Raw genomic sequence first — 27,300 nt, 5'->3', positions numbered from 1 at the left:
TTTGCTGATCCTTTCTTTCACTTGATCTAGTCTGATGTTGAAACCCTCTATTGAAAGTTTCAGTTCAGTTATTGTATTCAGCTCTATGATTTCTATTTTGTACTCATTCTAACCATTTTTAAGTGTACAGTTCAGTGGCATTAAATACATTCACTTTGTTTTGCCATCACCATCATCCATCTCCAGAATATTTTTTTTTATTCTTCCCAGACTGAAACTCAGTACCCATTTAACACTAATTCCTCATTCTTCCCTTCCCCCAGCTCTTGGCAACCACCATTCTACTTTCTGTCTCCATGGATTTGACTGCTCTAGTTTCCTCATGTAAGTGGAGTTATGCAGTATTTTTCTTTGTGACTGACTTCTTTCACTTAGCATAATGCCCTCAGTGTTTATCCATGTTGTAGCATGTGTCAGAATTTTCTCCTTTTATTCTGACACATGAATAGCATTCCATTGTGTGAAATACATATGGAAAAATACATATTTCATTTTGTTTATCCATTCATCTGTTGATGGATACTTAGGTTGCTTCTACCTTTTGGATATTATGAATGATGCTGCCATGAACATGTATGTACCTGTACTTGTTTGAGTCCCTGCTTTTAATTCTTTTGGGTATATGTACAGAAGTGGAGTTGCTGGATCATACGGTGATTCTATTTTTAATTTTTTAAGGAACTGTTACATTGTTTTCCATACTGGCTGTGCAGTTTTACATTTCTACCAGCAGTGCACAAGGGTTACAGTTTCTCCACGTTCTTCCTAATACATGTTATTTTACTTTTATATTTTAATGATTATAGTCTTCCTAATGGTTATGACAGGGTATCTCATTGTGGCTTTGATTTGTATTCCCCTGATGGTTAGTGATGTTGAGCATCTTTTCATATGCTTATTGGCCATTTGTATATCTTTTTTGGAGAAATGAGTGTTCAAGTCCTTTGCCCATTTTAAAGATTAGGTTGTTCATTTTGTTGAGTTACAAGAGTTCCTTTTATATTCTGGATACTAGACTTTCAGACAAATGATTTGCAAATATTTTTTTTTCATGCTGTAGGTTGTCTTCACTTTCTTGGGAGTGTCCTTTGACTCACAAAAGTTTTAAATTATGATGGAATCTAATTTTGTTGCTCATGGTTTTAGTGTCATATCTAAGAATCCATTGGCAAATCTAAGGTCATGTATATTTACTCCTATCTTTTCTTCTAAGAATTTTATTGTTTTAGCTCTTATGTTTATGTCATTGATCCATTTTGAGTTAATTTTCGTACATAGTGTGAGGTAGGGTTCCAACTTTATTTATTTACATTCATTCTGGTTTCTTTTTATTAACTATATCCTGCCCCCGTTTATTCCTAATAATGCTTTTTTCCTCCTTTGAGTCTATTCATGCTAATGTTAACATAGGTATGTCAGCTTTCCTTTGGCTAATATTTGCTGTGAACATATTTTTTCCATCCTTGTATGTGGCAAAGTCCCCAGTGCTCACTAAGTATCCATCTTCTTGCCTACATTTCTGAGCCTTTTTCCATTTAGTGTGGGGCAGTTTAAATACTATTGCTCATGGGGTTGAGAAGAAGTGATTTGCATCACTTTAGATCAAGGCAATTGAGAGCTGCTATTTCTCTTCTATATTTCTTTTCTGATGCCAGATTTACCTTAGAAGCTATGAGCTGAGTTTATGGTGTTACCACTTGGAGGGAGCTTGGATCTCTGAGTTACTATGTGAATGAGAGCTCCTGGTGACTCCCATCATATTTTGCATGAAAAACAAATAAACTTTTATTGTGTTAAGCCACCAAGATTTCAAGGTTTATTTATTGCCATTCCATAGCCTGGTCAGCCTAAGTTGACTAATATAGAAATTGGAGCTTTGAAGTGGTGTGCTGCCATGATAAACTTAAAACATATGCCTTTGACTTTGCTGCTGGGTATTGATGGGTAGCAGGTGACAAGAAATGGAAACCACCTGGAAAAAATGGAAATCAATGACAAGAAGTGACAGAACATTTGGTAAAAAGTGTAGGACAGACTACATTCTGTAGAAGTTAGATAACAGATTGTTAGCCGTGGAAGTTGGTTTCATTACTCAATTTTGTCAAAGTGTTAAGAGAAAGAGATAATCTCAGGAAACAGCTGACCAGTTTGCAAATCGAATTAATAGGGAATAAATCCAGAAATTTGGGGCCTTTCAGGACTTTAAAGGGTGACCAGTTCCAGATTTCAAATAGTAAGAAATGGAATTTTAAAAGGTTTGAGCAATGAAACGTCAGTAAAAACTCTCAGTTAGAGAAAATTACTCAGGTTAGCACTGCAATCAAGGGTGTGGCCTTACATTATATTTTTCTAGACTGACTTATGGTTGCCATCACTTAGTTGAGAGAGAGAGAGAGGTGAGAGAGGAGGGAAGGAGAAATAGGAGTTAGGCAAAGAAATTACAGGATGAGAGAAAATATTTGTAAATGATTTGTCTGAAAAGGGCCTAGTATCCAGAAAATAAAGGGCAAAGAAATAAAGCAGATTTGAAAATTATGACTTTAAAAAGTTTTATATGTGTTTTAATTGCATGACAAAGTTACTGAAGACAACTAGATGAGAAACTTCTACGTTTTTGATGGTAGTGTACTGCCAAAGGAACTTCAAACTAGATTATACAAGCTTTTGACTATTTGAGAATTAACACAACTCTTGAGCCCTTTACTTCCAGGAAGTAAACTGGAAAAGCCATGCTACTTTTAAGGAGAGCATATTTGTATTTAAGTCTTTTATGATATTTTATGCTTTCGATTTACTATGCTTTTTATTTGATATCATTAAAAATCTTATTTCCTGTCTTACGTGTTTTCCTGATTTTAATGTAACATGTATAATTGACTTACAGAGTCTACAATTAAGCAATATGTCTTCTTCTAAAAACGACAGTGACCTTAGAAAGTTGTCAGACACTGCCTTTATCATCTTACATGTTCTTGTTATTTAGTATTTACTGCCACTTTTATGTATTGTTTCCCAAATGAGTCATCATCTTTGTTGTTACTTAGATTTATCCACAAGTTTATAGCTTGATTTGCTTACCTTCTTTCTAGCACCCTACTCTTTCCTTCTTAGTATCTTTTTCGTCAAGAGTTTGAGTGGTAAATCGTCTGTTTACTTGAAAATGTCTTTATGTCTCCCTCACTGTTGAATGACAATTTAGTTTGATACCCAATTTCAGACTGACAGTTGTTTTTCCAATAGCACTTTGAGAATGTTACTCCATTGCTATTTGGCCTCCATGTTATTAACTTTTTTTTTTAATTATGAGGATTTCAAATAAATGCAAAAATAGAAGAATAAAGAACTCAGGTTCAACAGTTATAAACTCGTGGTTAATTCTGTTTCTTTTCTACGTTCCCTACCACTTCCTCTATTCTCATATTATTTGGAGCAAATTATAGACATTATATCATTTCGTGTCTAAGCATTTCAATATATATTGCTAAATGGCCAGAAAATATAACCACAGTATCATGATCATGGCTTAGAAATTAACGATTTCTTCTATCACCCAATATTCAGTCTGTGTTCAAATTTTCAATTGTTTCATGAGTGTAATAAGTTTCCTTACAGTTTGTAATCACCTAGAAAATAATGTCCACGCATTGTTTGAATCAGCATAAAAAAGATCTGCTCATTGAATTGGCTCCTTCCCTACTGATTTTATTTAGTCTATGGCTTTTAGTACCATGTCGATACTGATAACTCCAAATTTATATTTCTTCTCTTGCACTCTCTTAGGCAGCCTGTGAGATGGCTACCAATGTTTCCCACATCCTGGTAATCACGCCCTTGTGTAATCCCCTCCTCTTAAATGTGAGCTGTGTGTTTTTTGTTTTTTGTTTTTTTGGGGGGGGCACGCGGGCCTCTCACTGTTGTGGCCTCTCCCGTTGCAGAGCACAGGCTCCGGACACGCAGGCTCAGTGGCCATGGCTCACGGCCCTAGCCGCTCCGCAGCATGTGGGATCTTCCCGGACCAGGGCACGAACCTGTGTCCCCTGCATCGGCAGGCGGAGTGAGCTGTGTTTTATGGTTTGTTTTTAGTGAATAAAATGTGGTCAGGATCATGGGATGTCTCTTGTGAGATTAGGATACAGAAAAACTGTGTCTTTTGTCCTGGGTGCCCGCTTTCAGTCTCTCTTTTTCTGAGCCCTTGTTCTGAGGGAAGCAAGTTGTCATATTGTGAGTAGCCTTATGGAGAGGCCTGTGTGGCATGGAACTGAGCTTTCTCATTAACAGCCTGGAAAGACCCAATGCCTGCCAACAGCTAAGTGCATGAGCCTTGAAGTGGATCCTATGCTAGTCAAGCCTTGAAATGGTCGCAGCCCTGGCCTACACTTTGACTGTAGCTTTGTGAGAGTCTGAGCCAGAGGCATTCGGTTAAGCTGTGCCCAGATACCTGACCTAAGGACACTAGTGATTAATAAATGTTCCCTATTTTAAGCTGCTAAATTTTGGGATAATTTGTTATGCAGCAATAGATAACTAACACACCATCCTTCAGCCTATTCTCAACATAAAGTTTTCTTGTTAAAATCTAAGTCAGCTCATGTCCGCCCTCTGCTCAGAATCTTTCAGTGGTTTCTTATCTCACCAAGAATAAAAATTAAAGTGCTAACTCTGACCTGTAATGCCCTACAGGATCTCAGCAGCTTGTCTCCTCTCTGGCCTCACCCCTTACCCTCTTCCTCACTGCTCATGCTACTCCAACCACAGTAGCTCCCTTGCTGCTTTTCAGACATGCCAGCCAGTTCCTCCCAAAGACCTTTGCGCTTGATCCTTTTTCTTCCTGGGATGATCTGCCAGAGATATTCATTTGTTCCCCTCCTCACCTTCTTCAGTTCTGTGCCCAGATGCCATCTTCTCAGTGAGCCCTATTTAAGACTGAACTTCACCTTCATCAGCCTCTGTTCTAGCACATGATTCTATGGGCTGTTGGGGCTGTTGCTCTGGTTTGGACTGGCTTAGGTAGTCTGTGGCGCATCGGTGCTCTTTCCTGGATCTGTCATCCGCTCCTGAGTTGGTTGGCAGCTGGATGATCCAGATGGTCTCACGCACTGGCCTGTCTGTTGGACTGTGTTCAGCTAGGGTGCCTTGGCTCCCTTTCACATAGTCTCTCACCCTCCTGCAGGACAGCTCAGGCTTGTTTACATGTGGTTTCAGGATTCCAAGGCAGTGAGAGGGCAAGCCACAGTGCACAGGCACTTTTCAGGTTTGCTTCTGTTACATTTGCTATTGTCTAATTGACCAAAGTAAGTTACATGGCTAAGTCTGGAGTTAGTTCCTAAGGAGTATACCAATGGGAAAGAATACTTTCTATTGTATCTATCACATCTGATTTCTGTTTTAGAGTTTTTCTAGAATCTCTCAACAATGATCACACTTCCATCGTTAGCTTATCTTCCAGAAAATTGTTTGAGACCTCTTAGCTGATGGTAGCACCTTTCCTTTGTCTACTTTTAGAGGGTTTTCACTGAGAGAAGAGGTAAACATGTAGTGAGTTAGCCACCTTTAATCATAAATCATATTATGGATGTTAATCCTTTGGCTTTTATACTTTGTATTTTCTTACAATCTTTCCTGCATCTTTAAAGATTTTAAAAAGATTTCTATGTATGCAAATATATTTATCTTTTCCTTTAAGACTTCTGGGCTTTGAATCTTAATCGATTTTGAATATATATGTATTTATGTACATATTATATATAGAAACATATAAATAAATTTTATTTATTCTTTATATATATACATATGTATGAACCCAACTTAATTACTTTTCAAATGGATATTCAGTCTTCCTGCCGCTATCCATTGGCTATATTTCCCCCAGTGATTTGAAAGCCTACCTCCTCATATATCCTATTTCATTAATTTTTTTTGATGATGCCTATTTCAGTTGATTTAATTATAGTAGTTTAGAGTTTTTCTATTGATTCTCTAAGTACTTTTAAGTAGATAGTTATATCGTTTGCAAATAATGACATACTGTTTTTTCCTTTCTAACATTTATGCCCTTCTTTCTTGTTATCATTTTATCATATTAACGAGGGCATTCAGAACATTTTTGAAAATGGCAGTGATAATAGACTTTGTTACCTCGTTTTATTTGAATTTCTCTGTAGTATTTCATAATTTACAATTTTTAATGTTTGCTTTCTGATACTTTTTCTAGTTAAGGCAATTTCCTTCTATTTCTAGCTTACGTCCCTCTAATTTTCTTTGTCAGAAACTTTTGGTCAATTTGTATTTTTTTTTTTTGTGCATGTGAGCTTTAGAATCATCTTATGTTGTTTCAAAAAACTCCTGTGGACTTTTCCCTTGGATTTCATAAAATTTATAAATTAATTTAAAGAAAATTGCTATCTTTATATTCCAAGAACTGGATATAGCTTTCAATTTATTTGACTTTTTTTATGAACCATTTTAGAATTTAAAGTTTTTTTTAAAATTTAAATTATATATATTCCTTTAGGAATTTATTTACATGGGTATTACACATTTTGTTGTTATTGTAAATGGTTACTTCCTAACTATTTTATTTGTGTATAGGGAAATGATTGGTTTATATATTAATTTTGTTTCTAGTCACATTACTAAATCCTCTTTTTAAAATAATATTTATGATGATTCTTTTGGGTTTTCCAGGTATATAATATCACATACAAAAGAATGTTAGGATCACAAAACCTTAGACAGTACCAAAGAGGCAGGTTTAGATGCTACATAGATGCTACAATGTGACTAGGGTCACAACGCAGGGAAGAATATCTAGTGATACCGTGGGAACTATACCGGAAGAGTATTCTATTGAAAATACCACTGTGGTGTTTGGGCTAGGCAGCAGAATGTCTGTCCCAGTAGTCCAAAAGGACCAGATAATTCTATTACTACAAATGTCAGAAGGACCAGATATTCACACGTGGCTGCCATCTGACAATGCTCACTTCTGCAACTAAGTCTTTTTTGGGTGTATGAATAGAAGGAACTAGTAACATGCCAGCACCTTAACTGCAGTGGAGTCTGGTATAGAGTTGTTAGGTTTCCAACGTCTAATAGCACAGGGAGACAAGGTAGAAATAGTTTGAATGATTGAACCTCTCTACAGTATCCCACAGTTCACCTCTAGGTGGGATACTTAACATCCATATTCACCCTTCTTAAGGTTGGTAACATTCTTAAACTTTCAAGAAACAACATAATAACTTGCTTCTGCCTCATTTAATGTAATCAGTTCGTATACAGGAAAACTAGACATGTAAGTGTACCATGTGAAATTCTAGTTACCGGGAGAATTTACTTTGCTCTATTCTCTTTTAGGGCCAACTATCTATGAGTTTTTAAGATTATACCCGTGGACTTACTTCTGTGTACTATTGGCATATCATACATCTACTTTCCCTCCTTCAGTTAGCTGGTCATAGGATACCATAAAAGTAGGTTTTAGGAAATGATGGAAACATGATAGGAGTAGGCCTACTGGAGTATTAATCACCTGGTTATGCAACTTAAAGCTTTTAGGACCTGTTCAGACCCAACCATATATATATATAACACTTCCATTTGATTAGTACTCCTGTGAATGCCTGATGATGTCAGTCTGTGAAGCGTGGTTCAGGTTGCAAGATCATATAGTCTGAAGATCACATGGTCTGAATTTTAGCCTCTATCAGAGCCCAGTAGTGAGCTAAAAGCTTTCATAAAAGAAATATACTTACATACTATATTAGATTCCTGTGGCTGCCATAACAAAGTACCACAAACTGGGTGGCTTAAAACAACAGAATTTTTTCCCCTTCTGTTTCTGGGGGCCAGAAGTCCAAAATCAAGGTATTGACAGTGTTGATTACTTTTGGAGGCTCTGAGGGAGAATCTGTTCCATGCTTCTCTCCTAGCTTCTGTTCCTAGCTTCTCTCCAATGCATTCCTTGGCTTGGAGACATGTTACTCCAGTCTCTGCCTCTGTCTTTATGTTGATGTCTCCTCTGTGTGTCTTTTCCCCTTCTCTTACTTATAGGATATTAGTCATTGGATTTAGGGTCCAGTCTAATCCGGAATGGTCTCATCTTGAGATCCTTAACTTAATTACACCTTGCAAAGACCCTTTTTTCTTTGCAAGGTTATGAGGTTATAGCCACAGGTTCTGAATGGACATATCTTTTGGGGCACCATCACTCAATCCACAGCATATACCAATGAGGGCGTGTCTTTGCCTACAAACCTCAGGAGCCTCTGCTGTGATTCTCCTAGAGGGGCTTAACACAGGCTCTGCCACAGACCCTAAGTCATAAAGGAAAATTAGTAGAGCTCCTTGCCCAGTAGACTCAGGTAGCTGAGGAGTCTTGTACTCTGGCATCTTACAAATCTGGCAGCCTATGTTTTGTTCAATAAAAATGGTCAAAGCAACATAGCTATATATGATATATATTGCCTCCAAAATCCAAAATGGTCTACCAAGTGTTCTGCCTCTTACTATTTATTACGGAGGATATTTTCGAGTGTGGTTTAGACCACTAGACCATTACAGGTGTGTGTGTGTGTGTGTGTGTGTGTGTGTGTGTGTGTGTGTGTGTGTGTGTGTGTGTGTGTGTGTGTGTGTGTGTGTGTGTTAAGGCTCTGGCACCCTGCTTCTTCAAGGCATCTAATGTACCTGCTACTTCAGGTCTTTCTCTTAGATGATATGTTAGTTTCCTATTGTTGCTGTAACAAGTTATCACAAACTTAATAGCTTAAACAACACAAATTTATTATCTTACAGTTCTGTAAAATGGGTCTCATTGGGTAAAATCAAGGTGTTAGCAGTGCCTGTTCCTTCTGGAAGCTGCAGGAGACAATCTGTTTCCTTGTCTTTTCCAGATTCTAATGGCTGTTTGCATTTTTTGGCTCATGGCCCCCTTCCTCCATCTTCAAAGTCAGTGGTATTGGGCTGAGGTCTTTACACATGGCCATCTCTTTGGTTTTCTTTTCTGGCTCTTTCTTCTACTGTTAAGAACCCTTGTGATTAAATTAAGACCACAGATAACCCAGGATAATTTTCATATTTTAAGGTCAGTTGATTAGCAACCTTAATTCTGTTTTGCCGTGTAACCTAACAGGTTCTGGGGATTAGGATATGGACATCTTTGGGGGCATTATTCTATCTACCACAGACAGTGAGATTTTTAGGGTCCAGGTAGAAGAAGAACCAGATGATAAAGATCTGAGGCATCTGAGGCAATATGATTGGTGAAGGTATACTGGCATCACTACTAAGCAAAAATGGAAACTTGCTCCTGGCATCTCCTGCTTATTGGGATAGAGAAAACAGCACCTTTTTCTATTAATGGCTACATACAGGTGCCAATGCCTGTGTTGATTTGGTTCAGTAAAGAGACCATATTTGGAACAATATTAATTATTGCAATCATTACCTGATTACACTTAAGACAACTCATTGTCATTCTCTATTGCTTATCTATCATGTGCACAGATCAAACAAGTAAAATAACAGAAATCATTGCCCTTGTATATACTTTCTTGGTATAGAAAGGTTTTTGGTTTAATGTTTTGGTGATGGTGCAGGTGATATTCAGAGGTTTCCATTTGGCCCTCCCTACCATAACAATCCTCATTCTATGGGTCAGGGAGACAAGATGGGCATTCCACAAGTTACTGATTATACCTGTTTTGACACACTTTTCCATAATTGGGCAGATTATGATAGGATGAACTTGTAGACCCATGAGTGTGTTCATAGATGTGAACCTAATAACTTCCATTCATCACCTGACTTCTTCTGCTAATCATATATCTTTTCCTGAAGTGGACCACAGTCTTACTTTAGGTACTCAGAAATCATCATTAGGAGACTTCTTCAGTGGTCCAACGGTAAAGAATCCACCTTCCAATGCGGCTGACGTGGGTTCGATCCCTGGTTGGGGAACTAAGATCCCACATGTCGTGGGGCAACTAGGCCCATGAGCCACAACTACTGAGCCCTCATGCCTCAACTAGAGAGCCCACGTGCTGTAAACTACAGAGCCCATGCACTCTGGAGCCCAAGTGTCACAACTAGAGATAGAAAATCCATATGCCACAACTAGAGAGAAGCCTGCACACTGCAACTAAGAGCCCGAGCATCACAATGAAAGATCCTGCATGCTGCAACCCGATGCAGCCAAAAAAAAAAAAAAAATCATTATTAGTTTAAAGCCAGTGTTTAATATTCCACCAAAGGTCTGAGTAATTGGGTTTTGATTTTGTGGATCCAATCTGAGAATTTTTCTTTTTTTTGATAACAGAAAAATAGCTTATTAATGCATACAGCAGGCATCATGGGAGAAACTTAAACCAAAAGTAACTCAAAATGGCAACTTTGAGTTCCAGCTTATCTTCAACAAAAAACATTAAATTTGTAGAGAAGTGACAGACACAGGAAGGCAGTTTTAGGCTTCCAAGGGCAGCAAACTGGAAAGGTAAATATATGGGTGAAAACTAATGAGGTAAAGTTTGTTCATAGATTACTCTGGTCCCACCTCTGGGTTGATAAGAGTCTGTCTCCAGTATGAGTTTTTCTTTAGGTTGGTCAGTTCATCCTACTCACATTTACTGATATGACTGAGATATTTAATCTTAGTGCATATTTATATCATACTTTTCTGATTTCATGCTTTTTTTTTGATAAATGTTTTTCACCATAAAAATCTGTGACTTTTTCATTTATTTTCTGGATGCCTTGTGTTTGTATGCTCTTTTTTTTTCTTAATTTGGAATATTTATAATCTGTTTTATATAATAGATTTAATTTTTAATTTTGGTAGTAACTAGTGATTCCTCACTGTGAGTGTAAGGAAATTTATTTCTTACTACTTCTTTCCACCTCATGCTCTCCTCTTTATTATATGACTATAGCTTTAAAAAATCTTAGTTCTTTTACACCATTAAACAATATGTTTCTACTTTTACCACTTAATTTTCAGCTTTTTAACATTTTTTGGAACCACATTGCAATAAATTCAAGGAAAACAGTATTCACATATGGTAATTCTCTTCTTCTGCTACCCTTCCTGACATTATTGAATATGTTGTTATGTCTTTATCATCATAGTTTATAACACTTGCATCCTATTAAATAGTGATGATTCCCACCATTGTTTTGGCCTATATTCTATATTTAAGTTTATTTTAATGCTCACAGCTAGGCCTTTTACCTCAACTCTATTGATGCCTTTATTGGGAGAAGTTTGTCTGCCTTTTGTGACAGGAACTTGTGAACTATTTTCCTTGATTTTTTGCTTGTAAATAGCTGTCCCTTGCCTGTATATTTGAATGACAGTTTTGCTGGGTATAAAATTCTTGGGTCCACACTTTCTTTTCCTGAATATTTTTTTAAAGACATAGTTCTTCAGTTTTTTAACATTGAATAATGTTTTTAAAGAATCTCAAGCCAACCTGCTTTTCTCTTCTTATGCCCAATATGATTTTCACTTTTCCTTTTTGCTCATATGCCCATAGGATTCTTTCTTTATCTTCGACATCCAATAAGTTTAGTAGAATATGTCTCAGTTTTAATTAATTGTTATCAGTTATTCCTGAAATGCAGTGTACTTTCTAGTCTATTGTTTCAAATCTTTTATTTCAGGAAAGTCTTCTTGAAGTATATATTTGATATTTTTTAATTCATTTGTTCGCTTTTCTTCAGGACCAGCAAATTTTGTGTAAGTTGAATACCTCTCCGTGCCCCCTTTTAGTCTTTCATAGCTATCTTGTCTGTTTTTAAACAAAGTGTTTTCAAGATTTCTATAGGAGTACACAGTGATGACTCATGTTTGCATAAGCAAGTCTTATAAAAGAACCTGAACAAATATTTAGTCAAGTTTAAAACACAGTTATTAACTGTTTTTTTTATTTCTTCAGGTTTTCAAAATTCATTTCTACAAATTATATTTCCAGAGAAAATCCAAGCAAATACAAGTGATAATTCAAAAGTAGAAAATGTAAGAGATTTTCCATAATGTTGTTATATGAAATTTCTTATTTTTATTACATAGCAGTGAAATACATCAATTCCATTATAGTATGACTATAACTAACCAATATTACTATTGATAAGGAATGTAAAGTTTTGATGGTAAAAGCAAACATATAAATCAGAATGTTCTAATTTTCTAACATTTGTCATTTCCTCATGGTAAAACAATTTTTTAAAGTTCAAAGAGAGAATATAATGTAAAAGAATTAGGGTATTATCTGAATGGTATCTAGATGATTCAAATGAAGAGAATAATTTTCTCCAAAATGGTTAAGGAGAATCTGTTTTAACTAAAACCTGGTTCCTCAATCTCTACCCTTGTACCTACCAGTTCTCAGAGAGTATAAACCCTTTCTTCTGTTATTTTTGTTAGAAAGGGCAATATTTCATCCTATTCATTGATTTATTTAACAGATATTTCTCTGGACTTGTGTGCAAAGCTACATGCTAAGATCCTTAGGAGATAAAAAAAGAAATACAAAAAAGCAAGCCTTGCTTATAAGTGGCCAATCTTTTGATAACACTTTATTTTTACCAGTTTTAATGAAGTATAATGTATACACCACAGAATTCACCCATTGTAAGTGTACAGCTCAATGATCATTAGTACATGAATAGAATTATGTAAACATTACCACAAATCCAGTTTTAGAACATTCTGATTGCCTTAAGTTCCTTCCTGCCTATGTGCAGTTTTTCTCTGCTTCCATCCCCAGCCCTCGGCAACTGCTGATCTGTTTTGTGTTTCTATAATTTTGCATTTTCTAGACATTTCATAAAACTGAAATATGTGATATGTAGGACTTTGCATTGAGCTTCTTTCACTTAAGATTATCCATTTTGCAACATTTATCAATACTTCATAAATTTTTTTTTCTTAATACATGTAGATAACACATTTTGTTTATCCATTTACCAGTTAAATTCAAGATTTTTTTCAGATATTGACTATTTTGAGTCATTCTGCTATGAATATTTATGTATGGACATATAGTTTTCTTTCTCTTGGGTAGATTCTTGGAAGTGAAATTGCTGTGTCGTATGGTAGGTTTATGCTTATCATAGTAATAAACTGCCAAACTATTTTCCATAGTGACTTATTAGTTTACATTTCCCATCAGCAATATATGATGATTCAATTTTTCCACATACTTGTCAACACCTGATGTTGTCTCTTTTGATTAAATTTATTCTAACAGGTGTGTACTGATATCTCATTTTAGCTTATATTTGCATTTCTCTAATGAAAAATGCTGTAGAGCATCTTTCATGACCTACTAGCTATCTAAATACCTTTTTGGTGAAATGTCTATTAAATTATTTGCCCATTTTAATTTTTTAACCTATTATTATTTTTAACATATTTATTGGTCTATAATTAGTGTATAATATTATATTAGTTTCAGGTGTACTATGCAGTGATTCAGTATTTTTTTACCAGTATTTTCAGATTACCACAATAAGTCCAGTTACCATCTGTCACCCTACAAAGTTGGTATACAATTATAATTATTTTTTAAAATTTATTCATCCTGGTATATATGTATATACTTATTTACTGAAGTATAGTTGTTTTACAATATTGTATTAGTTTCAGATGTACAGCATAGTGATTCAGTATTTTTACAGATTGTCCTCCATTATAGGTTATTAAAAGATAATGGCTATAATTTCCTATGCTATACAGTATATCGTGTTGCTTATCTATTTTACATATAGGAGTTTGTATGTGTTAATCCCATATCCCTAATTTGTCCCTACCTGTTTCCCTGTCCCCTAGGTAACCACAAGTTTGTTTTCTATATCTGTGAGTCTATTTCTGTTTTGCATATACATTCATTTGTATATTTTAGATTCCACATATAAGTGATATCATAAGTATTTGTCTTTCTGTGACTTATTTCATAAGCATAATACTCTCTAGGTTCATCTTTATGGCTACAAATGGCAGAATTTCATTCTTTTTTATGGCTGAGTTATATTCCATTGTATATATATATATATACTACATCTTCTTAATCCAGTCATCAGTTGATGGGCATTTGGGTTGCTTCCACGTCTTGACTATTGTAAATGGTGCTGCTATGAACATTGGGGTACATGTATCCTTTCAAATTAGTGTTTTGTTTTTTCCAGATATATACCTGAAGTGGAATTGCTGGATCTTACAGTAGTTCTATTTTTAGTTTTTTTGAGGAACCTCCAACTGTGTTCCACAATGTCTGCACCAAGTTAACATTCCCACCAACAGTATACAAGTATTCCCTTTTCTCCATATCCTTGCCAACATTTGTTATTTGTAGACTTTTTGATGATAGCCATTCTGACAAGAGTGAGGTGATATCTCAATTTTGTTTGTTACAGTATTGTTGACTATATTCCCTATGTGTACCTTACATCCCCTGCTTGATTGATTGACTGATTTTTAAATTGTAGTATAGTTGATTTATAACATATTAGTTTCAGGTGTACAACATAGTGATTCAATATTTTTATAGATTATACTCCATTTAAAGTTATTACAAAATAATGGTCACATATCCCTGTGTTGATATAACCTTTTTGCTTATTTTATGCATAGTAATTTGTACTTTTTAATTCCATACCCTTATCCTGCCCCTCCCCACTTCCTTCTCCCCACTGGTAACCACTAATTTGTTCTCTATATCTGTGAGTCTGTTTCTGTTTGTATACATGGTACAATTACCATGGAATACAGTTGGAGATTCCTCAGAAAAAGTGAAAATAGAACTACCATATAATTAAGCAATTCCAGTTCTGTATACATATACAAAAAAACCCCTGAAAACACTAATTGGAAAAGTTACATGCACCCCAATGTTCTTAGCAGCATTATTTACAATAGCCAAGATATGGAAGCAACCTAAGTGTCCATCAACAGATGAAGGGATAAAGATATACACACACACACATACATATACATACAATGGAATATTATTCAACCATAAAAAAGAAATGAAGTTCTGACATTTGCAACAAAGCAGATGGACTTAGAGGGTATTATGCTTAGAGAAATAAGTCAGTAAGGTAAAGACAAATTCTCTGTTATCACTTATATGTGTAATATAAAAAATAAAACAAATGAATATCTATAACATTGAGTGTATAACAATGATATCTCATTGTGGTTTTGAGTTGCATTTTTCTGATGATTAGTGATGTTGAACATCTTTTCATGTGCCTGTTGGCCATCTGTAGGCCATTTTTGGAAAATGTCCGTTCAGGTCTTCTGCCCATTTTTTGATTGGGTTGTTTGGGGTTTTTTTTGCTATTGGGTTGTATGAGCTGTTTATATATGTTGGATATTAATCCCTTATCGCTTGTATCATTTGCAAATATTTTCTCCCATTTACTAGTTGTTTTTCCATTTTGTTGATGGTTTCCATTGCTGTGCAAAAGCTTTTAAGTTTAATTAGGGTCCATTTGTTTATTTTTGCTTTTGTTTCTTTTGCTTTAGGAGACAGATTTGAAAAATATTGCTATAATTTACGTGAAAGAGTGTTCTGCCTATGTTCTCTTCTAAAAGTTTTATGGTTTCTGGTCTTACATTGAGGTCTTTAATCCATTTTGAGTTTACTTTTCTATATGGTATAAGGAAATATTCTAATTTCATTCTTTTACATGTAGCTGTCCAGTTTTCCCAACACCACTTATTGAAGAGACTGTCTTTTCTCCATTGTTTCTTGCCTCCTTTGTTGTAACTAACTGGAAGTTCATGGGTTTATTTCTGGGCTGCTCTCATGCATTGATCTATGTGTCTGTTTTTGTGCCAGTACCATGCTGTTTTGATTAATGTAGGTTTGCAGTACAGCTTGAAGTCAGGGAGCATGATACTTCCCGCTCTGTTCTTCTTTCTCAAGATTGCTTTGGCTATTTGGTGTCTTTTGTGGTTCCATATAAATTTTAGGATTATTTGTTCTAGTTCTGTGAAAAATGTCATGGGTATTTTGATAAGGATTACATTAAATCTCTGGATTACTTTGAGTAGTATGGACATTTTAACAATATTAATTCTTCTAACCCAAGAACACAGGATAACTTTCCATTTCTTCATATCATCTTCAGTTTCCTTCAACAATCTTTTATAATTTTCAGAGCATTTTCACCTCCTTGGTTATGTTTATTCTTAGGCATCTTATTCTTTTTGATGCAATTTTAAACACAATTGTTTTCTTGCTTTCTCTTTATGAGTTTATTATTAGTGTGTAGAAAAGCAACAGATTTCTGTATGTTAATTTTGTGTCCTGCAACTTTACTGAATTCATTTATTAGTTCTAATAGTTTTTTGGTGGAGACTTAAAGGTTTCTTTATATAGTATCATATCATCTGCAAATAGTGACAGTTTTACTTCCTCCCTTCCAATTTGGATGCCTTTTATTTCTTTGTCTTGTCTGACTGTTGTGGCTAGAACTTCCAATACTATGTTGAATAGGAGCAGTGAGAGTGGGCATTCTTGTCTGGTTCCTGATTTTAGAGGAAAAGCTTTCTGCTTTTCACCATTGAGTAGATGTAAGATGTGGGTTTGTCATAAATGGCCTTTATTATGTTGAGATATGTTCTCTCTATATCAACTTTGCTGAGAGTTTTTATCATGAATATATGTTGAATTTTGTCAGATGTATTTTATGCATTAATTGAGGTGAATATGTGATTTTTATGCTTACTTTTGTTAATGTGGTGTATCAGATTGATTGATTTTCAAATATTGAACCATCCTTGCATTCCTGGACTAAACCTTACTTGATCTTGGTGTTTGATCCTTTCTGTATATTGTGTTTGGTTTGTTTATATTTTGTTGAGGATTTTTGCATCTATGTTCATCAGCAGCATTGGGGTGTAATTTTCTTTTTGGTAGTGTCTTTGGTTTTGGTATCAGGGTGATGATGGTCTTGTAGAATTAATTTGTGACTGTTCCAGCCTTTTCAATTTTTTGGAATAGTTTGAGAAGGTTAGGTATTAACTCTTCTCTGTATGTTTGGTAGAATTCCCCTGTGAAGCCATCTGATCCTAGATTTCTGCTTGCTGGAAGTTCTTTAAAATTACAAATCCAATTTCACCAATAGTGATCTGTCTGTTCACATTGTCTGTTTCTTCCTGACTCAGTCTCGGAAGCTTGTATGTTTCTAGAAATTTGTCCATTTCTTCTAGATTGTTGAGGTTGTTGGCATATAACTGTAGTATTCCCTCTCTCTTTATGATTTTTTGTATCTCTGTGATATTGATTGTTATTTCACCTCTTTCATGCCTGATTTTGTTTATTTGGGTCTCCTCTTGTTTTCTTGATGAGCCTGGCTAAAAGTTCATCAATTTTTTATCTTTACAAACACCAGCTCTTGGTTCCTTGATCCTTTCTTTTTTTGTTTGTTTTTGATCTCTATTTATTCCCTCTATGATCTTTATTATTTCATTCCTTCTGCTAACTTTGGTCTTTATTTGTCCTTCTTTTTCTAATTCCTTTAGATGGTAGGTTAGGTTGTTTGATGTTTTTCACATTTTTTGAGGTCGGCCTGTATTTCTATAAACTTCCTTTTTAGAACTGCTTTTGCCACATCCCATAGATTTTGGAAAGTTATGTTTTTATTTTCATTTGTATTGAGGTATTTTCTGATTTCTCTTTGATTTCTCCATTGACCCATTGGTTTTTTAGAAGCATATTGTTTAGTCTCCATGCGTTTGTGCTTTTCTCATTTTTCTTCCTGTAATTGATTTCTAATTTCATAACGTTGTGGTCAGAAAATATGCTTGATATAATTTTTATCCTTAAATTGTTGAAATTTGTTTTATGGCCTAGTGTGTGATCTGTCCTGGAGAACGTTCCATCTGTGCTTGAAAAGAATGTGTATTCTGATGATTTTGGATAGAATTTCCTATAGATATATATTAAGTCCAACTGGTTATTATGCCATTTAAGGCCACTGTTCCCTTATTTTTTCTGTCTGGATGATCTGTTCATTGATGTAAGTAAGGTGTTAAAGTCCCCTACTATTATTATATTATTGTTAATTTCTCCCTTTGTGTCTGTTAATGTTTGCTTTGTATATTTATATAAATATAAAATAAGAAAATATATAAAATTTATATAAAAACATATGCACCCAATACAGGTATTGGGTGCATATATGTCAATCAGTGTAATATCCTCTTCTTGTATCGATCCCTTTATCATTATATAATGCCCTTCTTTGTCTTTTGTTTTAGACTTTGTTTTAAGGTCTATTTTGTCTGATATGAGAATTGCTACCCCCCACTTTCTTGTTGTCACTATGTGCATGAAATATCTGTTTCCATCCCTTCACTTTCAGTCTGTGTGTGTCTTTAGCTCTGAAGCAATTCTCTTGTAAGAAGCATGTAGATGGGTCTTGTTTTTTTTTAATATAGTTAGCTACCTTATGTCTTTTGATTGGACCATTTAATCCATTGACATTTAAAGTAATTATTGATAGATATGTACTTATTGTCCTTTTGTTACTTGTTTTCTGGTTCTTTTTGTAGTTGTTCTCTGTATTTCTACTTTTTTTTGTTTCTTCCCTTGTGGTTTGATGATTTTCTGTAGTGTTATGTTTGTGTTCCTTTTGCTGTAGTTTTTGTGTATCTGTTGTAGGTTTTTGATTTGTTGTGACCATGGGGTTCATATATGTTGACCTATAACTCTATCTACTTGTTTTAAACAGGTAGTCCTTTAAGTTCAAACACATTCTTAAAGAGCTACATTTTTTTACTCCCTCCCCCACATTTTTAATTATTGTTATCATATTTTATATCTTCATGTTTATCCCATTACTGATTATTGTAGTTATGTTTGATTTTACAGTTTTGTCTTTCAGTCTTCATGCTAGCTTATTTAAGTTGTTGATCCTCAGCCTTTACTGTATATTTGCCTTTACTAGTGGGATTTTTCCTTTCCTGTAGATTCTTACTTCTTATTACAGCCTTTCTTTTTCACTTAGAGAAGACCCTTTAACGTTTCTCTTATGTTATGTTTAATATTGATGAACTCTTAATTTTTGCTTGTCTAAGAAGTTCTTTATCTCTCCTCCAATTCTAAATGATAATTTTGCTCTGTAGAGTATCCTAGTTTGCAGGTTTTCCTTTTCAGGACTTTGAATATATCATGTCACTGCCTTTTGGCTCACAAGGTTTCCACAGAATAATCAGCTGATAGCCTTATGGGAGTTCCCTTGTGTATGACTCTACCTTTCTCTCTCTTTTTTTAAATTAGTTATGCATTTTATACATATTAGTGTATATATATCAATCCCAACCTCCCAGTTATCTTTCTCTTGCTGCCTTTCAAATACTCCTTTTATCTTAACCTTTTGCCATTTTAATTATCATATATGTCTTGATGTAGTCTCTTTGGGTTCATCTTGTTTGGGGTCCTCTGTGCTTCCTGCATCCGAATTTCTGCTTCTTTTTCAGGTTTGGGAACTTTTCAGCTATAATTTCCAACCCCCAGTCCCTGGCCATAATCCCTTTATAATTTCAGTTTGGGTTGTTGGTTCCCTGGCTCTTGAGATACTACTGCAAGAGTTAGTAACCTTCTCTGGAGAACTGTCTTTCAGTTATTGAGCTGCCTGGGAGTTACTCAACCCCATCCCCCAGGGTAACCTTTCAGCCAGTGCCTAATTGTTACATGGGTCTAAAAGCCCAGCTCTACTGTCTCAGGTGGGAAAGACTCTGAGGCACAAGTTTTACTCTAGAGTTTCCCCGAAGTATCAGGCTAAGGCTAGAATTTACCTGAAATCATATTTTCTTTCTTTTTTTTTTTTTTTAATGTGGTGCGCGGGCCTCTCACTGTTGTGACCTGTCCCGTTGCGGAGCACAGGCTCTGGACGCGCAGGCCCAGCAGCCATGGCTCACGGGTCCAGCCGCTCCACGGCATGCGGGATCCTCCTGGACTGGGGCACGAACCGATGTCCCCTGAATCGGCAGGTGGACTCTCAACCACTGTGCTACTAGGGAAGCCCTGAAATCATATTTTCTTTAGCTTTATCTTCCTCCCTATTTTGCTTCTCTTACTTCCTTGCAGGTTCCTCCAGTGAGTGCTCCCTAAATAAAGCACTGACAAAAGTATCCTCATTTCAGACCCTGCTTCTAGGAAACCTGACACTAACTGACTAGTCCATAGTTTTTATTAAACAGAAAGATAAATTCTCAATGTAGGTCACTGTAAATTCAGATAAATCTACTTCTTCTGAGACCCCCAATGCTTAAAGGTCTACAGGGTTTCCAGACCTTTACTAAAATATGTTTTGTGAAGATGAGTGATATTTCTTTCCTGGAATCCTATGATTGTTTTTTGAAAATTAATTTTTATTGGAGTATAGTTGATTTAAAATGTGTTATTTTCTGCTGTACAGCAAAGTAAATCAGTTATACATATATCCTCTCTTCTTTTAGATTCTTTTCCCATATAGGTCATTACAGAGTATTGAGTAACATTCCCTGTGCTATACAGTAGGTTCTTATTAGTTATCTATTTTATATATAGTAGTTTGTATATGTCAATCCCAAGCTCCCAATTTATCCCTCCCTTCCTCCTTGGTAACCATAAGTTTGTCTTCTATATTTGTGATTCTGTTTTATAAATAAGTGCACTTGGACCATTTTTTTAGATTCCACATATAAGCAATATCATATGATATTTGTCTTTCAAATATTTGTCTGATTTACTTCACTCAGTATGACAATCTCTAGGTCCATCCATGTCACTGCAAGTGGCATTATTTCGTTCTTTTTTATGGCTGAGTAATATTCCATTGTATATATGTGTATATATATATGTGTATATATATATATATATATATATGTATATGTACCACATCTTTATCCATTCATCATCCATTGATGGATATTTAGGTTGCCTCCATGTCCTGGCTGCAATGAACATTGGGGTGCATGTCTCTTTTTGAATTATGGTTTTCTCTGGATATATGCCCCGGACTGGGATTGCTGGGTCATATGGTCATATGGTAGCTCTATTTTTAGTTTTTTAAGGAACCTCCATGCTGTTCTCCATAGTGGCTGTACCAATTTACATTCCCACCAACAGTGTAGGAGGGTTCCCTTTTCTCCACACCCTCTCCAGCATTTATTGTTTGTAGATTTTTTGATGTAGATTTTTTGATGATGGTCATTCTGACTGGTGTGAGGTGATACCTCATTGTAGTTTTGATTTGCATTTCTCTAATAATTAGTGTTGTTAAGCATCTTTTCATGTGTCTCTTTGCCATCTGTATGTATTCTTTGTATTCTTTGGAGAAAGGTCTATTTAGATCTTCCACCCATTAGATTGGGTCGTTTGTTGTTTTGATATAAAGCTGCATGAGCTGTTCGTATATTTTGGCAATTAATCCCTTGTTGGTTGCTTTGTTTGCAGATATTTTCTCCCATTCTGTGGTTGTCTTTTTGTTTCATTTATGGTTTCCTTTGCTGTGCAAAAGCTTTTAAGTTTAATTAGGTCTCATTTAGTTTTTTTTGTTTTTATTTTCATTACTCTAGGAGGTGGATCAAAAAGATATTGCTGCGATTTATGTCGAAGAGTGTTCTGCCTCTGTTTTCCTCTAAGAGTTTTATAGTGTCCGGTCTTACATTTAGGTTTTTAATCCATTTTGATTTTATTTTTGTGTATGGTGTTAGAGAATGTCCTAATTGCATTCTTTTACATGTAGCTGTCCAGTTTTCCCAGCACCACTTATTGAAGAGACTGTCTTTTCTCCATTGTCCATCCACTTTGTCATAGATTAGGTGACTACAGGTGTGTGGGTTTATCTCTGGACTTTCTATCCTGTTCCATTGAAGAGGAGTGATTTTGGAACCATATGAGTGAGTGAACAGGAAAAGTGTTTTCTGAAAGTGTTGAAATTATTGTAACACTTTACAAATAAAAGTTCCAGAAGGGATCGAATTTCTTAATCATTGAAAGTCTGTTATTAAAAATTAAAACACATATTTGCTGGTATTATTCAATAAATTCTCTTATGGCCTCCATTGATCAACCCCTCTACATTCTTTAAAGATCTAGCTCATTTTCTGTACATAGTCTGCAGAGAGAATGCGTGTCATGCTACCTCTCACAGTATAGTTAGAGGGAGTATATCTGGTATACTAATATCTTAATAATTATTATGTTTTCATTTTGAGAAAAATATTCATCCCAGAACTACTTTGGGGGACTTGTGCATCAGGTCCACTTTAGAAAGAGATAAATATTCTCCAGCATCTCTGTTCAGTTATCGCATTCAGATCTCTAAGGGGAATTTTTTTCACTCATGTAAATTTTACAGCTAGGACATGTTGCTGCTTCAGTATCAGTATCCTATGTTTGGTATTTCTGCCTTATATCTGACATATACCTGTTTTGCTTCTTTCTTCAATTTATTTCTGGTTTTACTTAAAAAAACCTTTAAAATTTTTAGAATGATTTTAGATTTATGAAGAATTTGCAAAGATGCTACCTTGAACTCCCATATATGTTCACTCAGTTTTCCCTAAAGTTAACATCTTATATAACCATGTTGATACATTACATTTATCAAAACTAAAAAATTAACATTGATACCTTACTATTAACAAACTGTAGGATTTATTTGGATTTCACCAGTTTTTCCACTAATGTTCTTTTCCTGTTCCAGGATCTAATTCAGGATACTACATTGCTGTTAGTTGTTATGTCTCCCCAGTCTCCTTTGCTCTGTTTTTCTGTTTCATGACCGTGTCATTTTTAAAGAATATCGGTCAGATATTTTGTAGAACGTCCCTCAGTTTGGATTTCTCTGATGTTTTATCATGATTAGACTGAGGTTATGAGTTTTAGGGAAGATTACTGTAGAGGTAAAGTGCTCTTCTCATCACATCATAGCAGCAGGTACATGGTATCCACTTGACTTCATAACACCAGTGATGTTGACCTTTCTGTTTCATTTTTGATCATTTACTAGACCTTTTAACAACTTGCCTTATTATCTCTTGATTTGTATTGTCTCCTTGTTGCTTCTTATTTTCACAGATCTGGAAAGGCTTATCTTTTTTTGTGTTGTGGTATTTGTGTCTTTTTGGTTTTTATATGCTTTAACTAAGTTTTCGTTTTAATGATGATCTAACTCTGGCTTTTCACATGTTCTCTTTTGCAAGATGAAATCTCATCACTTAGGTTCACTGACCAACTGATATTGCAACTCATTGCCATCCATGTTTTAACCTGAGAATAATTGGGATGGAGTAAAAAAACTATGCCAGATTTTGTTCAAGTGTCTTCTGTTTAAAAATATAGGAAGCAAGCCATACATTTCAGGAAAATGGTTAAAATAAATAATTTTTGTGCCTAATGGATTAAGTTAAGCTTCACTGATGTGTAGAGTACCTTATTATCCCAATGATGCTACCTGAGTAGGCATTACAGCATGGCACATCGCCTCTTCTTTTAGAAGAGTTTAAAATTCAGTCACATATGCTTTCTAGTGCTGTACAGCTCCTTAGATTGGGCTTCTTTTTGTGGATATAGTAAGAATGGATAATATAATAAATAAATATTATCATTTTTGATATATTATTGCAGATTTTAAATCACACATAGTCTGAGACATTTTAAGCATTATATGGAAGGATTAGTTGATGTAAAATTGTTGTTTCACTTCTTTTATTACATTTGTCTTCACTCTCAGTTGTTCTGGATTCTCTAGGAACAGGTATCCTATATTATTCCAATAGATGAGAAACCGTATACCGTGCACCTTAGGCAAAGGTAATTTTTTATTCTTTACTTTTAGATTTAATTTTATTTATATGAATTTATTTACTTATAATAAAAATAGAGTGTTAAAAATAATGTACTTGTTTATTAAAAATTTTAGTTGTCTCAGATGAACAGACAGATGCTCTCCTGTGAATTAATTTTTTGGTCTTAATGCCTCATAGTCTTTTGTGAATAGGGGGGTTAGGAACAGGAAAAATAGGGACTTGTCTCCTGAAGATTAATCTATATGATCTTAAGTTGGCAGAACCAGCAGGACCTGTATAATCAGGGCAGGATGTGATAAGAAAGAAGTAAGTCTGTAACTGTATCAGTTAGGGTTTGATCAGGGAGGCAGGCTCACCACCAGGAAAATGAAATAAGGGATTTAATATAGAAATTAGATCATACAGTGTTCTGGAAACTGGTGAATAATTTATGGAAAATAGTACCAGCTATATACCATGCCTAAGAGAATTATGAACATATTTTAAATAACTTTCTGTAGGGTTTAATTCTCTCTTGGAAACCCAGTAGAGAAAGGCTGGCTTGGAAGCAATTTGTAACTTTCAAGAAGTAGATTTCAGTTAAATTTTGGGTGTAGAACTAGACTACATGGTATTAAGGGGAGGTGAATTGTGAGAAACTGAAAGTATTAAGTGAAAATGACTTTTTCAGAAATGTTCAGCAGAGAAAAAAAGAAGAACATGAATGCTTTTTAAGGAAGAAAAAACAAAGTATTTTGGCTGAGAGGAAGTTTCTTAAAGAGAGAAGTATAAACAAGTGATTCATTGTGTTGTTAGATGCCACAAAACGGCATTGAGTAAAAGAAGTGTTAACCTACCTACTCCTTTAGACAGAAGGGAAGAATAGTAAATGACCACTCAAAGAACTTTTCAAGTGCATAAGAGGGAAAGAGAGAACTCATATTATATTTGAGTATCTTATTGAAACTATAAGCAGTAGTAAGAAATAGACTGGAGCTTGGGAGATGGATAGAGCATGTATTTACTCTGTTTTTGGAAATCACCTGTATAATAATTAGGACACCATGACTATAGGAAGTCATAGGAAGCTATTGCAAGAAACTTATATGGGAAATAATGAGAAGTATAATTATAACCATGTAGGATTTATTTTTTTTAAGACATAACTGAGGTGGCAGAAAAAAAGATTAGATAACAGATTGGACATAGTGGTAGCACAGATTTGGTGGGGCAGTGAAGGAGAAGGAGAGCACATCTGCGTCAGGGGATATCCAGGAGAAATGTCCAGTGGCAGTTTGATTGATAGATAGATAGATTGATTGATTGAAGTATAGTTGTCTTACAATATCATATTATTTTCAGGTGTACGATATAGTGATTCTATATTTTTATACATTACAAACCATATAATTATGTTATATTGACTATATTACCTGTGTTGTACATTGCATCCCTATGACTTACTTATTTTATAACTGGTAGTTCATACCTCTTAATCCCCTTCACTTATATATTAAAGGCCATTTATGACAAACCCACAGCTAACATCATACTCAATGATGAAAAGCTGAAAGCTTTTCCTCTAAGGCCAGGAATAAGACAAGGATGCCCCCTCTCACCACTTTTATTCAACACAGTATTGGAAGTCCTAACCATAGCAATTAAAAAGAAATAATATGCATCCACATTGGAAGGGGAGAACTAAAATGGTCACTATTTACAGATGGTAGGGTAACATAGAAAACACTACAGACTCCACCAAAAAGCTATTAGAACTAATAAATGAATTCAGTAAAGCTGCAGGATACAAAATTAATATACAGAAATCTGTTGCATTTCTATACACTAATAATAAAATATCAGAAAAAGAAATCAAGAAAACAATCCCATTTATGATTGCATCAAAAAGAAAAAATACCTGGGAATAAATTTAACGAAGGGAGATGAAAGACCTGTACTCTGAAAGCTGTAAGACATTGATAAAGAAATTGAAGAGCAACACCAATAAATGGAAAGATATACCATGCTTATGCATTGGAAGAATTAATATTGTTAAAATGTCCATACCACTAACCAAGGCAATCTACAGATTCAGTCCAATCCCTATCAAAATACGCATGCATTTTTCACAGAAGTAGAACAAATAATCCTAAAATTTGTATGAAACCACAGAAGACCCCAAATAACCAGTTGTATTTAGTTCAGGTCATGTGAGAGAGGTGTGGGTTTCAGAGCCATCTTTTTAATATAGGTACAAATGAGGCACCAGAAATGAACAAGATACAGAGGTGGGGGTGAATATTAATGATGAGAAGGAAAAACAACCAGAATTGAAGGCCATGGAAGCATTTAAGTGAAGAAGTAAGGATCCAGATGAAGGGACTTATAAAAGTAGACAAAAAGATATGAGGGAAACCAGAGGTAAATGGTATGATTGAAGTTGAAGAGTAGATGTTTTAAAGAAGGGGAGTGTGGTCAACAGTGTGTTAGAGTAGCTTTACGTGACTCAAACTGCTTTTTGGATTTAACAACAAGCGGGTCATTAGTAATCTCTATGGCAACTGTTTTAATGGAGGATTCCCAGCAGAAGCTAGACTGGGTGGTCTAGTTACATTACATCGGATTGAGGAGTGAGCACCAGGTGAGAAAGCATAAGTAAAATAGCATAATAAGGACAGGGAATGATACCAGAGAAGGTTGAATTTAGACTTGTAGTTTCAACACCTATGTTCTGGTTAGTATGACTTTTACAGAATACTCTTCCACTTCATTATAGTAATATATATTTAATAGTAAAATTGAGAGAGAATGAAAGAATAGGGAATTCCCTGGTGACACAGTGGTTAAGAAACCGCTTGCCAGTGCAGGGAACACGGGTTCGAGCCCTGGTCCGGGAAGATCCCACATACTGCGGAGCAACTAAGCCCGGGCACCACAACTACTGAGCCTGAACTCTAGAGCCCGTGAGTCACAACTACTGAGCCCGCATGCCACAACTACTGAAGCCCACACACTTAGAGCCCGTGCTCCGCAACAAGAGAAGCCACCACAATGAGAAGCCCACGCGCCGCAACGAAGAGTAGCCCCCGTTCGCTGCAACTAGAGAAAGCCCATGCATAGCAACGAAGACCCAACACAGCCCCAAAAAATAAATAAATGAAGAAAAGTTTAAAAGAAACGAAAGAAAGAATAGAAAACTCTCATAATCCTACACCCATTTCGTATCTTTGTAAATTTTAAAATGCTTTTCTCTTGTCTTGTAGTCTCTTATTTTTTAAAGGAGTATAAGATAGGAAAATTATTTTGAGTAAATGCTTATTGCTTTGAATAAAGATTACATACAGGTCAAAAGAAGATACTACCTTTGTCAGGGATTGGCAAACTTTTTCTTTAAAGGCCCAGATAGTAAATATTTTAGGCTCTGAGGATGATAATATCTTTGTCAAAATGACTCAACTCTGCTGTTGTAGCGTGAAAGCTGCCACAAACCATATATAAGTGAATGGGTATGGCTG

At 35.2% G+C, this 27,300-nt stretch overlaps 1 protein-coding gene across 1 annotated transcript in view; it reads left to right on the top strand.

Annotated features, from left to right (window-relative positions):
* The window catches only part of ADAM32 (ADAM metallopeptidase domain 32), a 146,992-nt gene that overhangs the window by 5,714 nt on the left and 113,978 nt on the right, over positions 1–27,300 (top strand). The window contains exons 2-4 of the mRNA XM_060136298.1: positions 264–324; positions 11,931–12,010; positions 23,749–23,810. Coding sequence (XP_059992281.1) covers positions 297–324; positions 11,931–12,010; positions 23,749–23,810 — 170 coding nt within the window. The 5' untranslated portion in view covers positions 264–296. The remainder of the gene's footprint in view (positions 1–263; positions 325–11,930; positions 12,011–23,748; positions 23,811–27,300) is intronic.

Source organism: Lagenorhynchus albirostris, chromosome 21 (genome assembly GCF_949774975.1).
Source record: "Lagenorhynchus albirostris chromosome 21, mLagAlb1.1, whole genome shotgun sequence".
Taxonomy (NCBI): domain Eukaryota; kingdom Metazoa; phylum Chordata; class Mammalia; order Artiodactyla; family Delphinidae; genus Lagenorhynchus; species Lagenorhynchus albirostris.
This window is presented reverse-complemented; position numbering and strand designations above follow the sequence as displayed.